Here is a 23633-nt window from a genome sequence, read left to right on the forward strand (position 1 = left end):
AGACAACCTAAGTCCAGTGTTTGATGCTTGCCCGAGTAACATGACCTTCACAACTCCAGCTGGGGAGGCTACCAGGGTGGTGGGATGGACAGTATCTGTGTCGGATAACTCTGGTTTTGTATCCATATCAAGTACCTATAATGTCAATGATTCCTTCCCTGTGGGTGTGACACCCGTCTCATATACTGCAGTGGATGGAAGTGGAAACAGTGCTGAATGTGTCTTTAATTTGGTCATCAGTGGTAAGTACACCCTCCATTTAGATGGTGTTTCGCAAAGCTGTTTGTACGATTATGCTTAATGCAACTGGAACATGCTCTTAGATGCTAGGTCGTTTGCATACAGATATCATTTAGCTCAAGGGTCCCTAGTCATTTGTAAAATCATAACCCCTTGTATTGTCTTAGAAGTAGATTAGGCACTTGTGGCTTTGCAGGATTTATCAAGCATTTGTTAGTATAATTGTTGATGGTGCAAAATGAATACAGTTATTGAGAAGAGATTCCTTGAGTTTTCAGAAAAAAAATCCTATACTTGTAACATCATTGATAAAATGAAACCAATTATTTTGTGCTGGGTACGTAGCTACATGTATGTGATAGCCATCACTAGTTTGTACCTCATGATGATTATAAGTTATGTTATAGTTGTAATTTTCTTTTGCATATTAATAGAGCATGTCAACGATGGCTCACAATTACTCATACATGGTTTCATACAAGGTGACTCTCTGTATAACTGAAAATATGCTCAAATTAAAGGAAATTAAGATGGTTCTCTTAATTTAATATTACATGTAGGTTTGAGATTAGAAGTTGGGAGGATTCCAGATCCTTATAGTAAGAATAGATTAACCAAGTAATCTTATTCCACCACATTTAAATCTATAGATGAGGAATCTCCAGTGTTCCTGTACTGCCCAAGTTCTTTGTCCCCTATCCTGGATACTGGTAACTCTACCCAAGTGGTCAGCTGGTCAAATCCTGTGGTCACTGACAATACAGACAATTACAACCTCATGTCCAACCATCAATCTGGAGATGCTTTCCCACTTGGCTCAACGGTCGTAGAGTACTTGGCTGTTGATAACTATGGCAATAATGCAACTTGCACCTTCACAGTCACTGTCCGTGGTATGTCATTGTATTTAGCTTACCATTCAAAGATCGATTCAGGGCATGTTCTGTATTAAGCCATTGAGCACTGTACCCTTGGGGTCTAAAAAAAATGTATGTCATCTTGAAATACAGAATGGTCAATGACTTAAAATCTGATGTTAATGATGGACAACCACAACACTCAACTTGAAATGGTGCTTGTGTTGACATCACCAGGTGTTGAACTTTCTATTTCCAAGGCCACAGTCAGTGTTTTAGTTTTGATCACTTGTTTGGTTTGGGTTTCCATGAAAGCTGTCAGCACTGACTAAATTGTCAACTCCTATAAACCATATTTACAGTCAGAGACAAGTGCTTTTCAGCTAATAAATCCAACGATTTCACTGAAACTTTCTGAACTGAAAATTTTTTCAGTGCTGACAACTTTCATGAAACATCCGTTTCAACACTAACATCAACATCATCACAATCTTTGTACAACGGGCAGAGAAATAAAATTATTCAAAATTGTTCTCGTTGATAACATCCACAGCTTGGTTAGATGAGGAGATAGGATTTTGTTCGTACATTGAAATTTTCTCTCTCATATTGTCACAAAGTAAATTTGAGTTGAAAATTTGCTTATTCTGGTTTACTCTTACAAGAGAAAGCTAAATATGAAAGGAAATATTAAAGAACGATCCTTATTTACCACTCGGTTTGTAATGAAAGCAGGAATATTGTTTATTTTATTCATTTGTTTTATGTTATGTTATGTTGCGCATATACAGATTTGGAGGACCCTGTATTTAGCATATGCAATACATCAGATATCATGCAGAATACTGCCACTGGCCTTCCAAACGCCTCTGTTAGTTGGACCGAGCCTGCAGCCATGGACAATACTCACAATGTCACCGTGACTGGAGATTATTCTCCTGGTGATGTGTTCCCAATCGGTTCAACCCTGGTGACTTACACAGCAACTGATTCTTCTGGCAACATGGCCATGTGTCCTTTCACAGTGATTGTCGTTGGTAAGTTTAATATTTCTTATATCGGTTATAAACTATGTTACATCTCATGCTATCCCAATGTTTCCTATTTCCCTCAAATACACAGTTCATATATTTGCTTAGTGTATGTAGATAAAGCAAGATCTTCTATCTCCAGTGTAGATATTTCCCCAGTCTTACAAATAGCAATAGATTCAATTCAAACACAAAGTATCATTCTTTTGCTCTACAAATCTGATCATAATTTGAGTAAGACAAAGCCTGAGCTACTCCCAACTGTAACTGCAATTTTATTCAATTCTTGAAACCTTGATCATTGAAAGATCACAAAGAACATAGAACACCATCTCTTTCTGGCACCTAATGTATATACATTCCCTTAATCACTCACATCTCTTCTATTTATCAGATGCCGAGCTTCCTGACATTCAGAACTGTCCAATGAACCTGTCAGTGTCTACTGACCCAGGTTCTGATCAAGCCACCTGGATTACCTGGATTCAGCCTTCTGCATCGGATAACTCTGGTTCAGTTGGTATTGTTGGTTCCAGGAATCCAATTGATACCTTCACTTTTGGTACCAGTGCAGTGTATTACATGGCAGTAGATGGTGCTGGAAACCAACAGGAATGTGTCTTTTTTGTAACAGTGGAAGGTAAGTAGCTCAAGATACCATTTCAATATCACAATAATTGCTATTGGCTGCTGAAATTCTAGCATTTTTGTTGGCTGATGGTGAATTTTTGAATTTGTTATTATAGCAAGGTGCATGAAATAGGATTTATTCCGAGTTGCTGAGTATATAGTATCGAGAACGCTGTCGGCCATCTGTTTCTATTTACACTTTGCCTTTCAAGGACACATATTCTACAGATTTTTTATTGAAATATAATAAGATTTCAATTTTTCATGATTATGAAAGATGTTGTTTACCTTCAATCTAATAGCATTTTCCTCAAAATTAATTAAAATAAATTTTGAAATTAAACATACATTTTTCTATCATGTTTCTGGCTGTATGATATATTCTGATCAATTATTGTTGAATTCTGTTTTTCAAGACAATGAGGATCCAACATTCACCACCTGTCCAGAGTCCATTTTGTCTGGAACCGACCCTTCAGTTGACACGGCTGTGGTGTGGTGGACGATACCAACTACCTCTGACAACACTGGCATTGATTCATTGGTGTCTGATTATACTCCAGGCCAGATGTTTCCTATTGGTAACACACTGGTAACCTACAATGTTACAGACTTGGCTGGAAACCTTGCCATGTGCTCCTTCTATGTCAATGTTACAGGTGAGTATTTATATTGTTTCCACAGACACTAGTAATAATATCCTCTGGTCAGTAACAGAGAAATGGCTCCATTTTCTTAGCAATGAAGTTTTCTGGAAAGGGCCAACAAATTTCAAGACCAACCCTGAAATTAAATGGTACATTTACAGGAAGTGAAATATATATAACTTCAGTCTTCCAAATGAAACCTAGTTCTGAAAATTGCTTAAAATTCTAAGGTCTGTCAGTGATTTCTTGCATTCTTTTAAAGTACCAAATGTAAGCCTCATGATTTAAACGGTACCATTGCTATAGTTTTGTTTGTGTTCAATTATGCAAAGCTTAGTGTTTTATGACAGTGCTGAACTTAATTGCATTGATCATTATATGCAGCCAATCATAATAACAAACTGTGCAGTGATGTATAGTGGATCACGAATGAATGCAGGCATTTGTAAGTTTAGGGAAATAATTGCTGTTGCTGTGATACATCAATCCCCCACACAGATGATATGCTTCCATCAGTGCTGTCTTGCCCGAATGATATTAACACTGCATCAGATGTTGGATCTATCAACACAACAGTGGTATGGGCTGTTCCAAGATTCAATGACAATGATGGCAATGTGACCTTGACTTCAAACTATGATCCACCAACTGTCTTCAACATTGGGGTCTATACCATCATGTACAATGCCACTGATATGTCTGGAAATGTTGCTAAGTGTATCTTTGTGGTGACTGTGTTGGGTATGTATTTTGTTTTCACATTTTATTTTCATTGCTAGTTGTATTAAATTTGTACTATCATCTTTCTCAAAAGTGTATATTGTGTGATGTTGTATAAAGTATACATGATGTTTAATGCAAATGTTTTTTGTTTTTGTTTTTTTTTATAGATGAGGAAGCTCCAACCATCACTTGCCCAGCTGACATTGTGAATATAACAGATCCAGGTCTAGCTGTAGCCTCAATCTCCTGGTCTGATGCTGTAGCAACTGACAACACTGGATCTCTCGCAGTCTCTTCAGACATTGCCAGTGGTTCTAACTTCACTTTTGGTGAAACAACAGTGACCTACGATACTACTGATCCATCAGGAAACACAGCTATGTGCTCTTTTACTGTTACAATCTCAGGTTTGTTGCTTGGTATTCCTTCATTGATTGGGTAACAATGACAGTGCAGAGTTGCTGCTGATATGTAGAGATTTCCTGTGACAGTAAAGTGAATGGTGGGATCATTTGTAGATGGATAGTGAGCTGATAAATCTAATATACATTGGGATGTTTTTATGATAGGACATGTTATCCGATAAAATTGCCTTTTCCCAATGATTATAAAGTGGGATGCTCATTCACAACCATGGAAATACACAAGTTTGAGCTGATACATGTACATTACTCTTTTCAATTTGAAAATAAATAAATAAAAGATGAAAAACTAGCGTGAAGAAGTTCTGGATTTAAATTTGTAGGTGCCTGTGAGTAAATATATTTCAGTGTGCAGCTATACCGTACCATGCTAATTTGCTTGTATTTATATTAATATGCTAGCTATCCAAAATACTGTTTCATCTCCATTCACCTTCACAAGTACTAATTCCCATTTGGTCTTTTACTTGGGCAGACTGATTAGAACCAGTTTGGATTTCCAGTCATGAACCCAATCATTAACAAGTTAAATAGTTTTTATGAATAGAAGATATCACAGTAAAGCATCTTAGGACTGGTTTTTCAGCATTTCTATGTGAAGTAAATAATTTACAATTCAGAGTCATTGAGAATTGGGGTATTCAGATAAGTGACTTGATTCAGTCTAAACCAAATAAAAAATAACAATGACACCTCTAACCCTCTTTGTTCTTCCTTAGATGAGGAACTACCAAGCATTTCATTCTGTCCAAGCAACATCTCCAAGTCAGCGGACCCTGGGTCAATGACAAGCACTGTGACGTGGACTTTGCCAGACTTCACTGACAATGTAGGTGTTGTCTTTGTTAAGGATTCACATCAGCCTCCAGATATCTTTTCTATTGGAATGACAAATGTGACCTATACTGCATCTGATGCTGAAGGAAATATGATTGTCTGTGAATTTCAGGTTACAGTTCTAGGTGAGTTGCGCTTTATATGGTTAACTAATGTCTGGTATTTATGGGAAATTTGGAAGTGGATACAATTCCTTACAACATGAACCACAATAAACATGAAGACATTTTATCTTTCTAAAATATTTTATCTTGTCACCTTGTTGTGTGTTGTATATAGTCTCAGTGATGTTGCATTGACCTCTTGATATAACCATTTTCTGTGGTCACAGAGTTAAAGCAGTTTCTACTTCACTTGAAAGATCTGGGTGGAGAGTGGCAAATATCTTTAAAACTTTTATACCAGGTTTTTTTTTTAATGTATATTAAATCTGGGCTAAATACTTTGAATATATTGATTCTAAGCACTTTGAAATCCATGTTCTCAAATTACAAATGGCCATTGTGTTTGGATTTTATACACAGCTATCTTGTCTTTCCTCCGACGAATGTTAAGAAAATGGGAAACTGAACCCATATTTAATTCTTTTTAATCAATATTTCTATCATTTCCTATGACAATCATGATAGTAATAGTATGATCCAGAATTTTCATGAATGATTGACGTTGCATATCAATGCTGTATTAATTTATCAACTTTATATTTATGGATACTTGAATTTCTTTCCATCCAGATACTGAGCTTCCTGTCTTCCTGAACTGTCCATCAAACATGAGTGCCACAACAGATCCTGGGTCAGCATTAGCTACTTTGAGTTGGCCTACAGTACTGGCTACTGACAACGATGGTACCCCAGTTATTGATACTGGTCTGACTGGATTTACATTCCCTGTAGGGGTTGAGGCTGTGACTTACAATGCCACAGATGCTTCAGGAAATGTAGCAGAATGTACTTTTTATATCACAGTCACAGGTAAGTCATCACTCTCTACATGCCTGTTTCAACAAGGACATATGATGAATAGTTACTTTTTCATTATGTTAAAGGCCATGTTAACAGGAATCAGCAGCCCATATGACTATGCGAAATCATTGTTTTTGTTCTATTAGTTCACTACCCTGCTCAAAACAATGAATAAATATGCATTTATTCATTGTTCAGTCATATACATGTAAGGTCAAAATCATTTTCCTGGGAAGCGTTTCATCAACATTTTTCCGACAAGTTGTCAGATCTGACATCTTTTCTTGATTTTGATTGGCTGAGAAGCATAGTTACTATGGTAACTGTCAGGTAAAATGAGACTTGGCGGATGAAGTCTTTTCATGAAACACCCTCCTGATTTTTTACGACTTTAGATATTCATCACTTTGAATGTTTTCAATTGTGTATGAGTTCTGGACATAATTTTTTATGTAGTTTTAAGCTTGGATTTGTAAATTCTTGATACATGTACATGTAATTCTCTGCCAGTTATGGCCCATCTTTCAATTAATTTAAGTTTTGAAATATAATTTTTTTGTTGGTAGTGGAATAAAATTGTAGTTGCTTCATATGTATTTATGCAGGACATGTTTTGTTTTTAAAAGTACCAATGCGATCTAGAGTTACTATGACATTGTTCTCATTTGCAGATAATGAGGCTCCCAGTTACACAAACTGTTCTTCTGACTTCAGTGTAGCCGCAGACAAAGGTTCAATCAATACCACTGTTAACTGGCAGGTTCCTACAGCTATGGACAATGTCAATACAATGGCCCTAGTCCTATCTTCTAACTATCAACCACCGGTTGTGCTTGACATCGGATCATATCTCATCAACTATACAGCTGTAGATATTGCTGGACTTGTTGGAGAATGTCTTTTTACAATCACAGTAACAGGTAGGTTTCTGTCACCACATATCACCTAGGGACCTATTTCATGAAACAATAGTTGGTGAATACCATTATTTTGTTACAAGCTGCTAGAATGCTTGCATCTGATTGGTTCAGAGCAAATTTGTCAGTGGAAATCAATAAGAAGAGGCATCTTGAAATACTCCCCTGTTCTTCATGCATCCATATAGTGCAGGCCTGTCAACTGTCCTTGATAACCATGCACCCTTCATTTTGTTTTAAAAGCAATGTACAGCAAATCAAGGAATTTAGTCAATCCTAATTCTAACCGGTTTTGAAAAAAAAACTCCTGATGTTTAGCATTAACAAGTATTCTGACGTGTATCAAGCTGTGTTTTAAGCATATTTCAGGTCATAACCTGTCTCTAGACTTTGTTCTTCTTAAATGTTCCCCCCCCCCACAAATGGCCGTCTGTTCTCTGCTCATGTGAACAAATTCCTGCCATCTAGCATTCAAGTTCATTGAAGAGCAGTAAAAGAGTGTTCGGATAGCTTCACTCTCTTTTATGGACCTGTGTTAAATACAAATATATTAATGATCATATAACCAGTCAGATATAGCAATCAAGTTCCTCAAAGTAATCAATTGAAAAGGCAGAAAAAAACTTTGGTCGTCTATAGTTAGTGGTATTCTTTAGCTTGAAATGTCTTGAAGAATGTTTGTTTGTTTACTACAGATGGTGAAGTCCCAACCATCACTTGCCCAGCTGACATTGTGAATGTAACAGATCCGGGTCTAGCTGTAGCCTCAATCTCCTGGTCTGATGCTGTAGCAACTGACAACACTGGATCTCTCGCAGTCTCTTCAGACATTGCCAGTGGTTCTAACTTCACTATTGGTGAAACAACAGTTACCTACAGTACTACTGATCCTTCAGGAAACCCTGCTATGTGCTCTTTTACTGTCACAATCTCAGGTATGTTGCTTGGTATTGGTTCATTAGAATACCTACAAAACGCATATTTAATAAAAGTATAAAGTTATAGGGAAAGAATGCATATGCAATTATCAAATAGCTTTGTAAGTATCCTTCTCCGTATCCACTTCTATTGTGTTATTAAGCATCGTTTACAACTCTTGATAGCCACCGATTTACTGATAACACATATGTTGCCCAAGCATATATATTTATGAAGGTATGTTTATACAGGACACTATCACATAATTTTTCTTTGTCGTTTTAAAAGTTCTTGTGTCCAATCATTGAATGCTAGATATTGCTAATCTGAGTGCAGACATCTTAACCTAACATGATGGTTTAAACTTATTGAGTAATTGCAATATTGCGTTTTTCCCGATGCAGATGAAGAGAACCCAACGCTGTTGAACTGCCCCTCGGCTATCACCTATAACATCACCAACTCCAGCTCACAGGCTGTTGTCACTTGGCCAGCTCCAACAATTGCAGACAATTCAGAAAGGGTCTTCACGGTGATCTCCACTCATTCAGGCTCCCTCTTTAACTTTGGTGACACAACCGTTGTTTATCGTGTGCAAGATCTTGCTGGAAACATGGCCTCCTGTTCATTTGTTGTGTCTGTTAATGGTGAGTTTCTAACCACCAATGGCTTGGAATTCAGTCAAACCCTTGCAGGTTCGACAATCTAATTTTGAAATAATCAGCTTGTTTACAATGCTTACATTTCCAAAATATAAGATTCAACCAACAATTTTGAAGACTTCATTCATAAGAAACTTTTGCTGCCCATTAATTAGGGAGGACCTTGTAAGAATCATCTACAAGGTTTTGGTTGTTAGTTATCCTGTATTTCACCCATTGACTATCAAATTCTGCAATTTAGATAAGGTTTGTTAAGGGACTATCCAGTGCGAGTTAGCAGTGGGTTAACCATATGCTATGATATGTTTTGAATCCCTTTTCACCTACATATCTTATCTCCTACAGATCAAACCCCACCAGTCATTGAGGGTTGTCCATCTAGTATCAACACAACTACAGATCCAGGATCTCCTACAGCAATGGTGACGTTCCAATCTCCTAACATCACTGACAATCAAGGCACACCTAATATCATGTTGAACAAACAGTCTGGCTCAGAATTCCCAGTGGGAGACACAGTTGTTACCTACACTGCTACGGATGGTTTTGGCAATGAGGCTTCATGTAGCTTTACTGTATCAGTGTCTGGTAAGCCCCTGATTAGAATAATGTTTTCATTTCCAACAGTGTCACACAACATAATCTAAATTGTGCATATACATCTATCTATCCTTACCAAAAAATAAAATTATGCATGCACAAAGATCTTTATAAGACCAGGGTCCTATAACACAAAGCTAAGCGATGAAAAGCAAATATGAAAGAACGCTTTTGATTGGTTCCTGGCCAGTATTTCAAACCAAATGTGCGTGTAAGATTGATATTGATTGGTCGGTCCATGTAGCAATGATCGCTGATCTTTGTGTAAAAGAGCCCAGTTCATCGTAATCAAATCATCCTGTCCCAAAATATTCACAAATATTTTGGATATGTTATACTTTTTAACAATTCCAGAATGAAAGATAAGCAGTTCTATATTAGATATATTTATTGTTGTGTTGTTATAATTCACATTCATTTCAATTTCTAAAAATATGTTGACAATGCTAATGAGAAGGCCCATCTGGTTGTTGTGATGACTTGTATAGATATCTTCTCTTGATGCTTTCAGCCTTGCAAGTGAAAGCTTACCAAACATAAAATTTTCATGATTGTGAAAGATTTTGTATTATGTAAACGATGCCATTTGTACAAGAAATTCTGGGTGAATACTTTCAGAAATAGTATTTTTATGTCTGAAATATATCTTGTTTTTCCACACTCCAGATGAGGAACCACCTGTCTATGTGGGTTGTCCTTTCAATGTGACTGTCCCCACCGATAATGGAACAGCCAGTGCTGTTGTGAACTGGACAGAGCCTGCCGTGTCTGATAACACGGTAGCAGTCACATCAACCCCTGCTATACCTATAGGAAGTACCTTCAATCTTGGCAGTACAACATTCACCTACACAGCTCAAGATGCCTATGGCAATACTGCTCTTTGTCATGTTAATGTCATTGTTTATGGTAGGTTGACATGATAAACCAAGAAGACAATTCCATAAAATAATCAACGCCTTAGTGTGTACAACCTCCATTTTGCTCCATTTTTTCTTCATTTCATGCAGTATTAAAAAAGTGATGATTTGAGGGCATTGAAATTGTGATAAGAACCACACATAGGGGATCAGACATGTTATGTAATTGCCCTGACGGGTGTTTCATAAAGCTGTTTGTAATTTATGAATGTCTGGTAATCCTATCTTGTGCTACATACATGTAATAGATCCCTGAATAACTTAGAACGTGTACCATCAGTGAACACGTCCCACTGGGAACTGAAGACCAACATGGGATGAGCGAGTCTTACATAAATCAACTTTATGAAACACCCTCCTGGAGATATCCATTCATGTCACTTGTTATTGGTAATGCTCCATTAGAATGATTGTTTTCTTTTTCAGGCACTGAAAGCTCATTAACTTATGATTTCATAACAAATCATATGAAACATGGCCCTTTGTTCTAGTCTCCAGTGACAAATGTTCCTTGAATGCATAAGACAGTGTTGGAAGTACAGATGAAAATAAGTCTATTGCAACTTTCTATGACAAGTTGCATGATATATGTTCTGATCCATGAATCATTCTCTTGTTGAGAATTTTCCTCTTTCTTTCTCATTTCAGCTTTTAATTCAAATTTAATTCCTGTCTCTCTGAAAGAACAAGCTCAAAGGCAAAATTAAAGATCATTTGCCTCTTATGTCTTTTCCTTCTTGTGCCATATTTGATCTCATAGAAAAAATCTTGAGCCTGAATGGAGATAATGTCAGATATTCACAAATTTAATATAAGAAGGCTTGTTCTTTTAAATCTTCACTCCTTGAGATGGAGTTATAATTTCTAGACTTTGAAGGAGTATGTTTCCAACAGGAAGTGACTTTTATGAGCAGTAGAAATTGTTACTTTATTGCCACCCAACGTTTCTTTTTGATTAACCTACAGTAATTGTTGTTGACCTACAGATGATGAGCCACCAGTTCTACAGGGTTGTGATTTTGGTGATATCATCCAGGAGGCAGATGCAGCAACAGATCAAGCAGTAGTTGTCTGGACACCTCCAGTGGGTGTGGATAATTCAGGTGCCCCTACAGTCTCAGAGAACTACGCTCCAGGATCATCCTTCCCTGTGGGTGTCACTACTGTCACCTATACTGCTACCGATGTGGCTGGACTCAATACCACATGCTCTTTCAACATCTCGGTGCTTGGTAAATCCATCAAGTTTCTTAATGAAATGTAGAACCATTTAAAGCGTCCTGTATACCTAAGTTATCAGTATTGTCAAATTATTTTGTCAAATACCCCTTCTTTATATAGAATATAGGGGAAAATAAGGATACAATAACAGCGTTATAGTAAACATTCCTATGATATGATCTCTTGCAGTAGTGTTTTACCCATATCTTAAGTGAGATATTTGGTGTCTTGGTTCCCATAGAATTCTGTCTATAGTTTACAATGTCATTGTCTCCTATTGGATTTCTTATTATGCAGATTCAGAGTCCCCAACATACACCACATGCCCAAGCAATGTGGTTGGCTACACAGGAAACGACACCACTGGTGAGGTGAGTTGGTCAGTCCCCACAGTGACTGACAATGTTGCAGTGGTCTTTGAGAATCAGACACACTATCCAAATGACAGCTTCCCACTCGGAATCACTACTGTGGTGTACTCTGCTTTTGATGCGACTGGAAACTTTGGAGAATGCAGCTTCAATGTTACATTATCTGGTAAGTGAATGCTGAGGGTTCTGTGCTGGAGACTGATGTAAATAGTCAAATTGATATGTAAAATGAATCTTGTTCTATGGACAGTCGGAGGAGAGAATATTGCTCATCTGATCCTGGGTGCTTCTCACTTCATCAGCCTGTGTGTATTACTGAATGAGTTGAATTTTAAAAAGGTTCTCATGATTACATTCCTTGTGTAATCATGATAAGGTACATGTTTATCAATTTATAGTGTCCATTTACAGTTTTCGGTTAAAGACTAAAATTAATTTGTATACGTTTGTCTTGAGAGAAAATATTGATACTCTTGTCTCAATATCGGAATATTATTTCTTCTCCTCTTTGTTCACTTCTTCCCTTCTTCCTTTTCCTCTTCTTCCTTTTCCTCTTCTCCCTTTCTCTCTTCCTCCTCCTCATCCTCCTCATCCTTGTCCTCCTCCTCCTCCTCCTTCCAAACACAATAATGTTTCACATTGAAATGACTACCATGCTTAAATATCATTGATTATCTTTGCAGATATTACTCCCCCTGTCATCAGAGGATGTCCTTCAAACTTTGATGTCAATGCACCATCAAACGATAGTGGTTTAGTCGTGACCTGGGATCCCATATCTGCAACAGATGCCTTTGGCATTGATTCACAAAATTCATCCCATTCGAGTGGCTCAGTCTTTGTCATTGGACCTGGAGTCACTGTGACTTATATCTTTTATGATCCTAATGGAAACTTTGCAAGATGCTCATTTGTTGTGACTGTACTAGGTAAGGTCCATAATGAAATCATCACAAAATATTGTAACAAGGTACTTGTATATACCACATTTTTTGTATATACACTTTTATATATACACAAATATTCTTTGATCATCCTTGAATGTATAAAGTAGATATTATGTAATATTTTTTACTTTACTATTTGAAAAATGATTTTATTTATAAATGTATATTCTAAATTGTATAAGAGACTATCTCCATGCAATGTAGATAGTTCATTAGGCCTGATATCTAATCGGTTTTTTTTTTCTGATATTGTCAGATGTTGACAGACCAGTTGCAAGTGGATGTCCAGCAAACATCACTGTGGAACCTGACCTTGGATCTCTCAATGCAACTGTGAACTGGACAGAACCAGTTTTCAGTGATAACAGTGGCAACTTTACACTGAGCAATATGATACCACCACTCTCTGTGTTTGAACCTGGCACTAGTATAGTCCTCTATCAGGCTACAGATTCCTCTGGCAATGTTGGCTCTTGTGCTTTTTACATCACAGTCCAAGGTATTCCCCTCTTTGAAATTTTCTCATAAATTGAAATAATTCAGTGGTGATAGAGAATGTTTGGTTGGTTAGGCTTCATGCTCTTTCATGTCTTACTTCATCTGTTTACCATAGTTTACCACTCTCTCTCTCTCTCTCCTTTTCTCTTTCTTGTCTCTTGTATTTTATTTTTCTTCTCAGTATTCTATCTCTCAGGAAGATCAAAAGAATTCATTACATACCTTCCCATGTTACCTAATCTTAAGCATGAAATAGAAGACTACATATTTCTGTAGTGTCACTCTGATTTTGTCTCGCCTGCATAACAGAGCAAGACTTTGCCCCCCCCCCCAGTCTTATTAGGGTTAAATGTCATAACCCTGAAAGTATATGGATCTTGTTCATGAAACTTGGACAAAAGAGTAATCAAGCATAAGTGAACATCCTGCATGAGTTTCAGGTCACATGATTAAGGTCAATGAACTTTGGCCGTGTTGGGGGTTACTTGTTGAATTGCCATCATATCTTTGAAAGTTAATGGATTTAGTTCATGAAATGTGAACTTAAGGGTAATCAAGTATCACTGATCGTCTTGCACAAGTCTTCGGTCACACGATCTAGGTCAAATGTCATTAAGGGTCAATGAACATAGTATTTAATCATCATATGAATGGTGTTTTTTGTAAATGATTATTCTGTATTTGTTTTCAAAGTCAGCACTGCTGCTATATTGAATCGCGTAATGCAGGCGAGGCGAGACTGCCAGAGGTGCTCCACTTGTTATGTATACATTTGTAGTGTGTTACATTTTCTTCATCGCTCATTCTCAGTATCTGTCTCTTTCTTTCTCAGACACTATCCCTCCAAAACTGACTGGATGCCCAAGCAACATCAATGTAACGACCGACCCAGGCAGTTCCACAACCAACGTATCATGGTCAGAACCAGTGGCAAGTGATAACAGTATTGAGCCCACAGTCACTGTGACCATACCATCTGGTAGTTTGTTCACCATCACAGAAACCTTGGTTACTTACACTGCTACAGATGCAGCCAGCCTTGTTGCAGAGTGTTCATTCACAGTTACCGTCAGAGGTAATGAAAATGAAAGTCTTCCTACAAATATGAATAATAATGATGCAGTATATATATTTATTTTCTGAATTTATGATTGCTGTAATGTTTGATGATTATCATTTTAATGGCTGTAGATACGTAATGATGTGATCGGGGGAGGTATTGTGGGGTTGGCTTGAAGTGACCAAGTCACATGTATGACCATTGTATTTTGCCGATTCTAAATATCTTCATTTTATTTTTACCATTAATTTTCTGACCTGGATGGAGTTGGGGAGGAAGACCTGTGGGTTATGGTTATTAAGTTAGCCTTTTCCATACCCAGGTAGCCTCTCCAACTCTCATCCAGGTCTTATTTTCTCTATCATGTAAAATTGTGATTGATCTTCTCTCTGATTTGTTTGTATTCTCTATGTTTTTGATATGCCAAATAAAATAATAATAATAACAATCATATACTACATGTACATTGCTGCGCTAAAGACAATGTTTCTAAACGCAGCATACTATAACCGTGACTTTAGCGTTTCTAGTCAACCAATGATTAAAATTCATTTTCCCAATTGATTGTGGACCTGGCAGCCAGTGAGCAGCCCCTTAGCTGGGCAAAATATCATGGTCAAATGGGATTTTTGTTGAGACTTAGGTCTACCATATGAAGGCAGTGCTCCAGAAGCTTGATGATCACAAACCCTGTGGTTACATCATATAAAGAATTATCCATGAAAATGAATACTTATGAGCTTTTTTTTTAAAGAAAATGCTGATATAATCTCACTTATGCTTAATATGAGTACTCACGGTGAGGCAATGGTTCGTGCATCGCTGACACCACTTTCAGGTGGATCAATAAAGCTTAAGTAATACATATTGGACGTCTTATATGATTAATAACCAAAGGAAACATTACAATTAGAAATTGAAAGCAGGTAATGATATATAGGGGAATGATTTTTAGGGTTACATAACTTTCCAAACTAAGCTTTCAAAATCTAAAAACATGTATTTGAAGGATATGGATATTTTGTATGCCTTTTCTTCCAGATGAAGAGTTACCTGTCTTCACCGAGTGTCCAAGCAGCATCAACCTGACCTTACCTTTCAATGACAGTAGCCTTAATGCAACATGGTCAGATCCTACCGCAACAGACAACAGCTGGATAGTCACCGTTACCTCTAGTCTACCTCAAGGCTCAGTACTAGCTCTTGGCTCCTCATCTGTCACGTACACAGCGGTTGATCTATCTGGGAATCAAGCTCAGTGCATCGTTACCCTATTAGTCCTTGGTAAGTTTCAGACCATACTCTTTTTCAGTAAAGATACTGGAGTTATTGTCTTGGATATTATGGATCATGGTACGAAGAATTTTGTACCATTTTGTGCTATTTCCATCACCTATAGTATAGTACTACATGGTCAGGATTGTCACATAATTGCCATTGCACAACGTCTACTTAGCTTGTTGTACGCAATCAAATGGGAGGCTCAACGTCAATCATTAATACCATTGCATGCGTAATGTCCATAATTTACCATTGCATGGTCAAGAACAAGGTGACGTCACTATAAAAATTAGGATTCAATTCATTGCGGTTTAAATGCAGGTGCAATACACGTAGGGCTTACTGGCTGAATGCGCATTGTGACTGCACGTTTGAGGGATTTTGCATTTCGCTTTCAATAATTATTTTTTTTTTTTTTATAGATGAACATAGGGACAAATTAATTATTGTTCATATTTTCGCTAATTTCTTAGGCGTCGTTAAAGTAGCCACCCGAAGAAAATTCATGATAAGTGATAATTATAGACAAGTTTTATATGGATCGAAATGTCTTGTCTTGCTATTCACAATATGTGACTAAAAAGTCTTATAGCTGTCATGGAAAAGCGAGAAATGCAATTATAAGATACCCTTCTCAGCTCCCTGAATACAGACATTACTGATCGGACACAGTCTCAATGGTGATGTCACACAATTGGCAACTGAAGTACTCCACACGTATGCATGCATGCATTTCCCTTGCTGTTTTGTTTTTCCTTCATATTTTTACTGTTTTTTCCATGTAATTAAATATTTGATTCCTGCTTTCGACATCCTCATACACTATAGTGAACAGTAGTTGTGTTATTTCACCCATTGTGCCGTGGCGTGGCGTCTGTCGTCCGTCCACAATTTCAAAATGCTTCTTCTTCTCCATTTCAAGTCCGATTTCAATTCTGTTTGCTTTATATGATAGCACTAGGTGGGGGATTCAAAACTTCTACACAGAATTTTGAAACTCATTAAATATGCTTATTTATGCACATTTTTCAAAATTCACAAAAAATGCTTCTTTATTTATTGACCGATTCTGAATTTTTTGCTTCCATCTGGTAGAGCTTTATGAGGTTCACCAAACTTCTACATAGAATTTTGAAATTTTGACTAGAACAATTTTTATGCTAATTTATGCAAAATTAATTTATGCATATTTTTAAACATTCACATAAAATGCTTCTTCTTTATTTGTTGACCGATTTTGATTTTTTTTCTTCCATCTGGTAGAGCCTCATGAGGTTCACCAAAATTTTACAAAGAATTTTCAAATATGGAGTAGAAAATTATTCATGCTAATTTATGCAAAATTCATAAATCACAGAAAATGCCTCTTCTTTATTTGTTGACTGAATTTCAAAATGCTACTTCTTCATCATTTCAAGTCTGATTTCAATTCTGTTCCCTTTATATGATAGCATTAGGTGGGGGATTCAAAACTTTTACACAGAATTTTGAAACTCAAAAAATATGCTAATTTATGCGTATTTTTCAGAATTCAGATAAAATGCTTCTTCTTCTTTAATTGTCGACCGATTTTGATTTTTTTCTTCCATCTGGTAGAACTTCATGAGGTTCACCAAACTTCTGCATAGAATTTTGAAATTTTCAGTAGAAAATTATTTATACAATTTATGCAAAATGTATTCATAAATCACAGAAAATTCCACTTCTTTATTTTTGTTCCATCTGAGAGCTACATGAGGTTCACCAAGGTTCTACACAGAGTTTAGAAATTTTGACTAGAAAATTACTTATGCTTAATTTATATGAAATTCATAGATCACAAAAAATGCTTCTATGTCATTTCTTCCTCAATTTCAATTCTATATCCTCAATTTATGTCACCAATGTAATTCACTACAGTGTCAACTGGGCTGAAATTAAAATTGTGTTAAATTTCGTTGCGAGATGCCGGATGAGCTCCACATCATTGATGTGCTAGTTATTGAATTATAAACTGCAAAGAGATAAGTTAAGCAATCCATGGCTTTTAATTGGTATTCAAGTTCGAGCTGCTACCTCATTAAGATCAAATTTTTCCCACCTTGTAGATGAAACTGTCCCTGAGATCACCTGTCCTTCAGATATCATGGTCAACACTGATGCTGGTAGGGCTACAGCCACAGTTACATGGGATGCAGCCAATGCCACTGATAACAGTGGTGTAGTGAGCGTCATGACTGATGTAGCAAGTGGAACCAACTTTGCAGTTGGAGACACAGAAGTAACTGCCACAGCCACAGATGGATCTGGGAACGTTGCAACCTGTACCTTTACTGTCACAGTGTCAGGTGAGGTTTATATTCTTATATTACGCATCCTCATGATGATCTAACTCCATCACTGCTTACTGACTACAACCTACATCTTTGTCTTTGCTTTCATGAATTAATTCTTGAGACAACTCTTTCCTTCCTCACAACAATTTATTTCACCTAGGTTAAGACTAATATCGTTACATTTACATTTCTGCGTTAGAAATGATATATTCATATTAAATGCTCTAGTCAATGTTCTATTGTAATCTGATTATATAAAGCCGTTTCAAGTCGCAGATATTCCTGTAGCTTGCAGCACATCAAGGTTGCAGCGTAACTCTCAATATACTTTTTTTCTGTTTCCACAGACATGGAAGCACCTGTCTTTATCATCTGCCCCAGCGACCAGACCTTATCCCTCCCAAACACCGGAGCCGCTACCCGTGTGGTTAGTTGGACCACCCCAATTGCTTCTGATAACACCATAGTTTATCAGCTTTCAGTTAATGCTTCTTCTGGATCTCCGTTCAGTGTGGGCACCACATTGGTACGGTACATAGCCGTTGATCTCTACAACAATACTGAATATTGTGATTTCAGTATTACTATCAATGGTGAGGATCACATATTTATTGCTCTATGATAGAATTGAATCTTTCAAATTTAAAACAAGTTTGGTCAGTGTAATGTAATTTATTTCTCTGTGTAATGAATGGTAAAGCCTGATAACAAAGTGGTTTTCTTTCCGATTTATATAAATTGTAGAATGTTTAGATTCTATTGTAAATACTCAAACATTCTTTAAATTCAAAACTCTTCAACAGATGCAATCCCACCCACCTTTTCCAACTGCAACACTACCACCCTCACACAGTCTACCGATGTGAACTCGCCCATTGCCATGGTGATCTGGTCTGAACCCACTGCTTCTGATAACTCTGGTGTATTCACTGTTACCTCCACATATTCACCTGGTGATTCTTTTCCTGTTGGTGACAATGTTGTGGAATACCTGGTTGTTGATTCCTCAGGGAACAATGCAACTTGTTCCTTCCTTGTCGTTGTTGAAGGTAGGTTTCAGGTTCTGACTGCAATATACCCTCAAATTTTCAATGATATTTTACCCTTGTAAGTAGTAACAGAGGCCCTTTAAAATGCTATTAAATTCAAAGGATGTCATTTAGATTAAAAATACGTAGGAAATATAGCCCAAATGTTGGCCTACAGATGATAAATTCTTCCTGGCAGATTCATGTGTCTAAATGTTTTTCCCGTAAGTCTATTGTGAATGTCCCATCTTATGATTTGTGCATTGCAAGTTGAATTTGCTGAGCAGTGCAAACAAAGACCAAAGTGTTGAGCAACTATCCCTTGTACAGATAATGCGAGATCAAACATGCTACATGTACACAATTATTGAAATTCAGTGGTGCCATAAAAGTCGCCATTAGAGATGAGCAAATCTGACATAGTAATGTTATTAATGTAACAATTGCATCTGCCAAAGTGACTGAGGTGGAGCAATAATTCATTTAATTTTAGCTGAGTACAGTATTTATGTTTTTATAGGAGTATCAGAAACTTTTTTTTTTATATTAATAGTCTCAAATGCTCATCTTATCCTGGTTGTCTTTGTAAAACTTTGTTAGACTATCATAGATTGACTAAGACCCTCTGATTTTACAGACACGGAAGCACCTCAATTCCCTGGTTGTCCCGTGATGCTCCTGACTGCCCAAGATGCTGGAGAGGTTTTTGCTACAGTCACCTGGCAGCTGGTAGCTACTGACAATGTCCAAGTGGTCAATGAGACATCCAGTCATACCAATGGTACTCAGTTTGATCTGGGTAGCACTGAGGTGTCCCTTGTAGCTCTTGATGCTGCCGGTAACCTTGGAGTCTGTAACTTTACTGTCATTGTACAAGGTTTGTATCCTTCAATTACAAGCTTATGATACATTTAGAGTAGGAGGGTTTGGTTTAATGGAAATGATGATGCATATAGCCAGGATAAGGAGAAGGAATAGGTAAGGACTATTTGGAGGAGCATAAGGTAAATCCGGCTGCCCATTTAAATGCAAAGTAAACCATTGATTTCAAACCAAATTTCCCAAGTCTGAATACTTGGAAGTTTCATGAGTGGTGTTATAGTGATCAGACAGATAGAATTGAACAGGTGGAATTATTAGCAAGGGTTCGATTGTGATATTCATGTACATCATGGTTTATCCTGTCATCTCACAACATTGCTAACTTCATAAGACCTCCCGTCTTGGTATGAATTCTTTTGCTTGGAGGTGGTTTTATGACAGGGAAAGGGGATGGGGTCTATGTTTGTATAACTGCATTGACATCGCAGAATGTATTCATATAAATCATCATGTCTATGAAGTTACTTCTTGAAATATGCATAGCTAATTTGCTCATCAGACCCACCATCACCAGACTTTTGTCCGTCAATTCTACCTGCAGATCAAAGTGCTCCTGTCATCATGAACTGTCCTGGAACAACAACGTCAACTGCCTTTGTGAATGCAAACTACAGTGTTGGATTCTGGGTAGCGCCTACTGCATCTGATCCTGGTGGAGATGTGACACGAACCAGTGACTACCAGCCACTTGATAGATTTTTCATTGGTGACACTCCAGTGACCTATGTCTTCACTGATAGTGCTGGCAATCAGGCTAACTGTACATTCATTGTAGAAATTACTGGTAAGATACTTTGATTATGAACATTGATAATTGTAATATTGTGTTTCTGAATCATGCTTGATGTATTACATGTATGTTACTACATACATGAACATTTTACAGCGACTTTTATCACTCATAGCAAATATGTTTCCCCGGTAATTCTTTAGTCATTTTGATTGTTTTTTTTTAAGACATATGCAAGAATACTATTTCTCAGGTGTATCATCTACAGTTTAAATTTACTTTTGGTTAATCTTCATGTGTAGCATTTGCCATGCACAGAGAGGGAACAAAATAATGCCAAAAAATATGTGTCTAACATTATTTATAAGATCAAGTGTCTGGGGCAAAACTATGTGCGAAATGTTAAAATTAATTGTAAACATCAGTCATGTCTTTTGAATATGTTACACTTTCTGATGGTGAAAATATCTCTGGATAGTTGTGATGATCCAAGTTTACCCAAATTTTCCTTTACAGATACCCAAGATCCTGTCATAACTGGCTGCCCATCCGATATCACAGTGGGTCCAGACCAAGGATTAGTGACCGCAGTGGTCAATTGGACAGAGCCTATCATCACAGACAACTCTTATTCTGTGACAGTCACTCAAAATGAATTCCCCAACACCGTGTTCAGCGGAGGTTCGGTGACTGTCACCTACATGGCTACTGATCCCAGTGGAAACCCTTCCACTTGTTCCTTTACAGTCACAGTCACAGGTAACAACAAAATGACAAAAAGATCAAAAAGAGTTTGTTTTTCATGAAATCTTGGCACCCAAAGACCCATGTCTTGAATGAAGATTTTAATGTTTTGACAAGCTACATGTAATATGTCTTAAATCAGTTATGGCAGAGGTGCAAATTATTGTCATATTTGGTACTCAAAATGTTGGGAATTGTCTGGGAGTGACAAGTAATGGCAGTTTTATTGACCAAAATATCGGCTGTCTAACATAATAAACATAAATTTCATGCACTTTGGGCTCCCCATGAAACACACAAATGTTAACAATGATATTAGATCTTCAGGATAAAGGTTGAAATGTTCTTTATCCCTATGCAGATTCTGAACCACCAATGCTCAGTCAATGCCCAGGAAACATAACCCGTGCAACAGATATTGGTAATGCTACAGCCTTGATCTCTTGGGTAGAACCCACTGCCACTGACAATAGCATACCACCCAATGTTACATCAACGGCATATCCTCCTTCATACTTCAATATCGGAGAGACCACTGTGACATACACTGCTACAGATGCCTTCCAGCTTACAGATACTTGTTCCTTTATAGTGACTGTTATAGGTGAGAATTATCTTTTGAATAAATTCCATATCAACAGATCCTAATCATTTGATTAAAAATGTAGTTGGGAGTTTGTTTCGAGTTGAGATAAATCCGATTCAATAAGGGAGTGTTGTAATACGTCCAGAATTTCTGAGGGCGCACAGAAAGAGGCTGAGGTTTTGAAATCCAGTCATGTTGTCCTTTGTGTTACTTACATGTATATTGGGTATGCATCTTCTTTCTTCATTACCCTCTGAAGTGAAACTAATAAAGAGTTTCTAATGATTATGAGAGAGGTTGTTAGTTTTGCATTGCGCCAATCTAAATTCTGTCAAGGCAAATTGTAGAAACCTAGCAATCTGCGCAAGAATCATTAACTACATGTATCTAATTCTTTGTATTGATTCCAGATGAGGAGTCTCCTGTAATATCCAGCTGCTCACCAGACGTGTCGTTTGTAGTTGACACAGATTCTGACCGGGTAAACGTGACCTGGGCCCTTCCCACCGTTTCTGACAACAGTGGGGTTGTTGGTCTGATGGCTAACATTGATCCAGGCACTGTATTGATGGTTGGAGAGTATGCTGTGACTTACACTGCAACAGACTCATCAGGAAACACAGATAATTGCACCTTTAGTCTCAGTGTGCTTGGTAAGCTATCTTATCTTGTATTCAATGATAACAATAAAGTACCTATATATTCATTTTTGATGTAGCATAATATCACATTCATTGTCTATGTAGATACTTCAGTCAGCTACGGCACTGATTCGTGACCTATGTCACTCAATGTTTATTTCTTGTGGTACTCATTTACACGTACATGTAAGAATCAAAGTCCTGCCAAAAATTATTGACTTAAGTAATTACAGGCGTGAATACAAGAATAATGATGATATTGATGGCAATAGAAATAAAGACAATGATAAAACGTGCTCTGAATAATGTCGAACCATAATCCATTTTAAGTTTTGTTCAAGTGTATAATAATCAGATCTCATATAGGAAAAACTCATGTAGCAAGGGTGTAATTGAAAATTTGAAGTGGCTTATTATTTCCATTGTATTTTATGGTTGTATATGGAACATATTTGGTTTAAAAGTGGCATTCTTACTTTGCATCCTTTCATTCATATTCTATACCTCTTCTTTTTTCTAGATGAAACCCCACCAACTTTCTCTGATTGTGACCGCACAATCACTGTTAACACAGACCCAGCCACTCCTACTAGTTTAGTTACTTGGAATGTATCTGCAACTGATAATAATGGGGTTCCTACAGTGCAATCAACAATGGTCTCTGGATCGTTGTTTAGTATCGGCAATACCACTGTTGACTTCACTGCTACAGACTCATCGAATAATACCAATACCTGCTCACTACTTATTCAGGTTATAGGTGAGGGTCTTTGAAAGCCTTGAAGAAAGGTTATTGTTATCCCTTGACATACCAGACATATTGCAGTTCCATGGGATTTGTGTGTGTTGTGTGTAGTGCAAATTCTGTCGACAATTTGATTTGCGTATTTTTTGTGTATCACAGAAAAATCTAGGCTTTTAATGCCCTGTTCTTGAGTGGATGGATACTGTTGAAATTCC

At 37.2% G+C, this 23633-nt stretch overlaps 1 protein-coding gene across 5 annotated transcripts in view; it reads left to right on the plus strand.

The window, feature by feature from the left end:
• The window catches only part of LOC129254649 (mucin-3B-like), a 115472-nt gene that overhangs the window by 62350 nt on the left and 29489 nt on the right, over positions 1–23633 (plus strand). For all 5 annotated transcript variants that reach the window (XM_064115673.1, XM_064115681.1, XM_064115689.1 and 2 more), the window contains 29 exons: positions 3–242; positions 891–1133; positions 1889–2134; positions 2523–2768; positions 3175–3417; positions 3904–4146; positions 4296–4535; positions 5270–5512; positions 6122–6361; positions 7024–7272; positions 7965–8204; positions 8592–8834; positions 9195–9437; positions 10116–10358; positions 11356–11601; positions 11888–12127; positions 12645–12890; positions 13165–13407; positions 14239–14481; positions 15508–15750; positions 17835–18074; positions 18410–18655; positions 18866–19111; positions 19728–19967; positions 20514–20756; positions 21219–21461; positions 21808–22050; positions 22443–22685; positions 23194–23433. In XM_064115673.1, the coding sequence (XP_063971743.1) occupies positions 3–242; positions 891–1133; positions 1889–2134; positions 2523–2768; positions 3175–3417; positions 3904–4146; positions 4296–4535; positions 5270–5512; positions 6122–6361; positions 7024–7272; positions 7965–8204; positions 8592–8834; positions 9195–9437; positions 10116–10358; positions 11356–11601; positions 11888–12127; positions 12645–12890; positions 13165–13407; positions 14239–14481; positions 15508–15750; positions 17835–18074; positions 18410–18655; positions 18866–19111; positions 19728–19967; positions 20514–20756; positions 21219–21461; positions 21808–22050; positions 22443–22685; positions 23194–23433 (7047 nt within the window). The remainder of the gene's footprint in view (positions 1–2; positions 243–890; positions 1134–1888; positions 2135–2522; positions 2769–3174; positions 3418–3903; positions 4147–4295; positions 4536–5269; positions 5513–6121; positions 6362–7023; positions 7273–7964; positions 8205–8591; positions 8835–9194; positions 9438–10115; positions 10359–11355; positions 11602–11887; positions 12128–12644; positions 12891–13164; positions 13408–14238; positions 14482–15507; positions 15751–17834; positions 18075–18409; positions 18656–18865; positions 19112–19727; positions 19968–20513; positions 20757–21218; positions 21462–21807; positions 22051–22442; positions 22686–23193; positions 23434–23633) is intronic.

The sequence above is a fragment of the Lytechinus pictus genome, chromosome 1 (assembly GCF_037042905.1).
Source record: "Lytechinus pictus isolate F3 Inbred chromosome 1, Lp3.0, whole genome shotgun sequence".
NCBI lineage: Eukaryota > Metazoa > Echinodermata > Echinoidea > Temnopleuroida > Toxopneustidae > Lytechinus > Lytechinus pictus.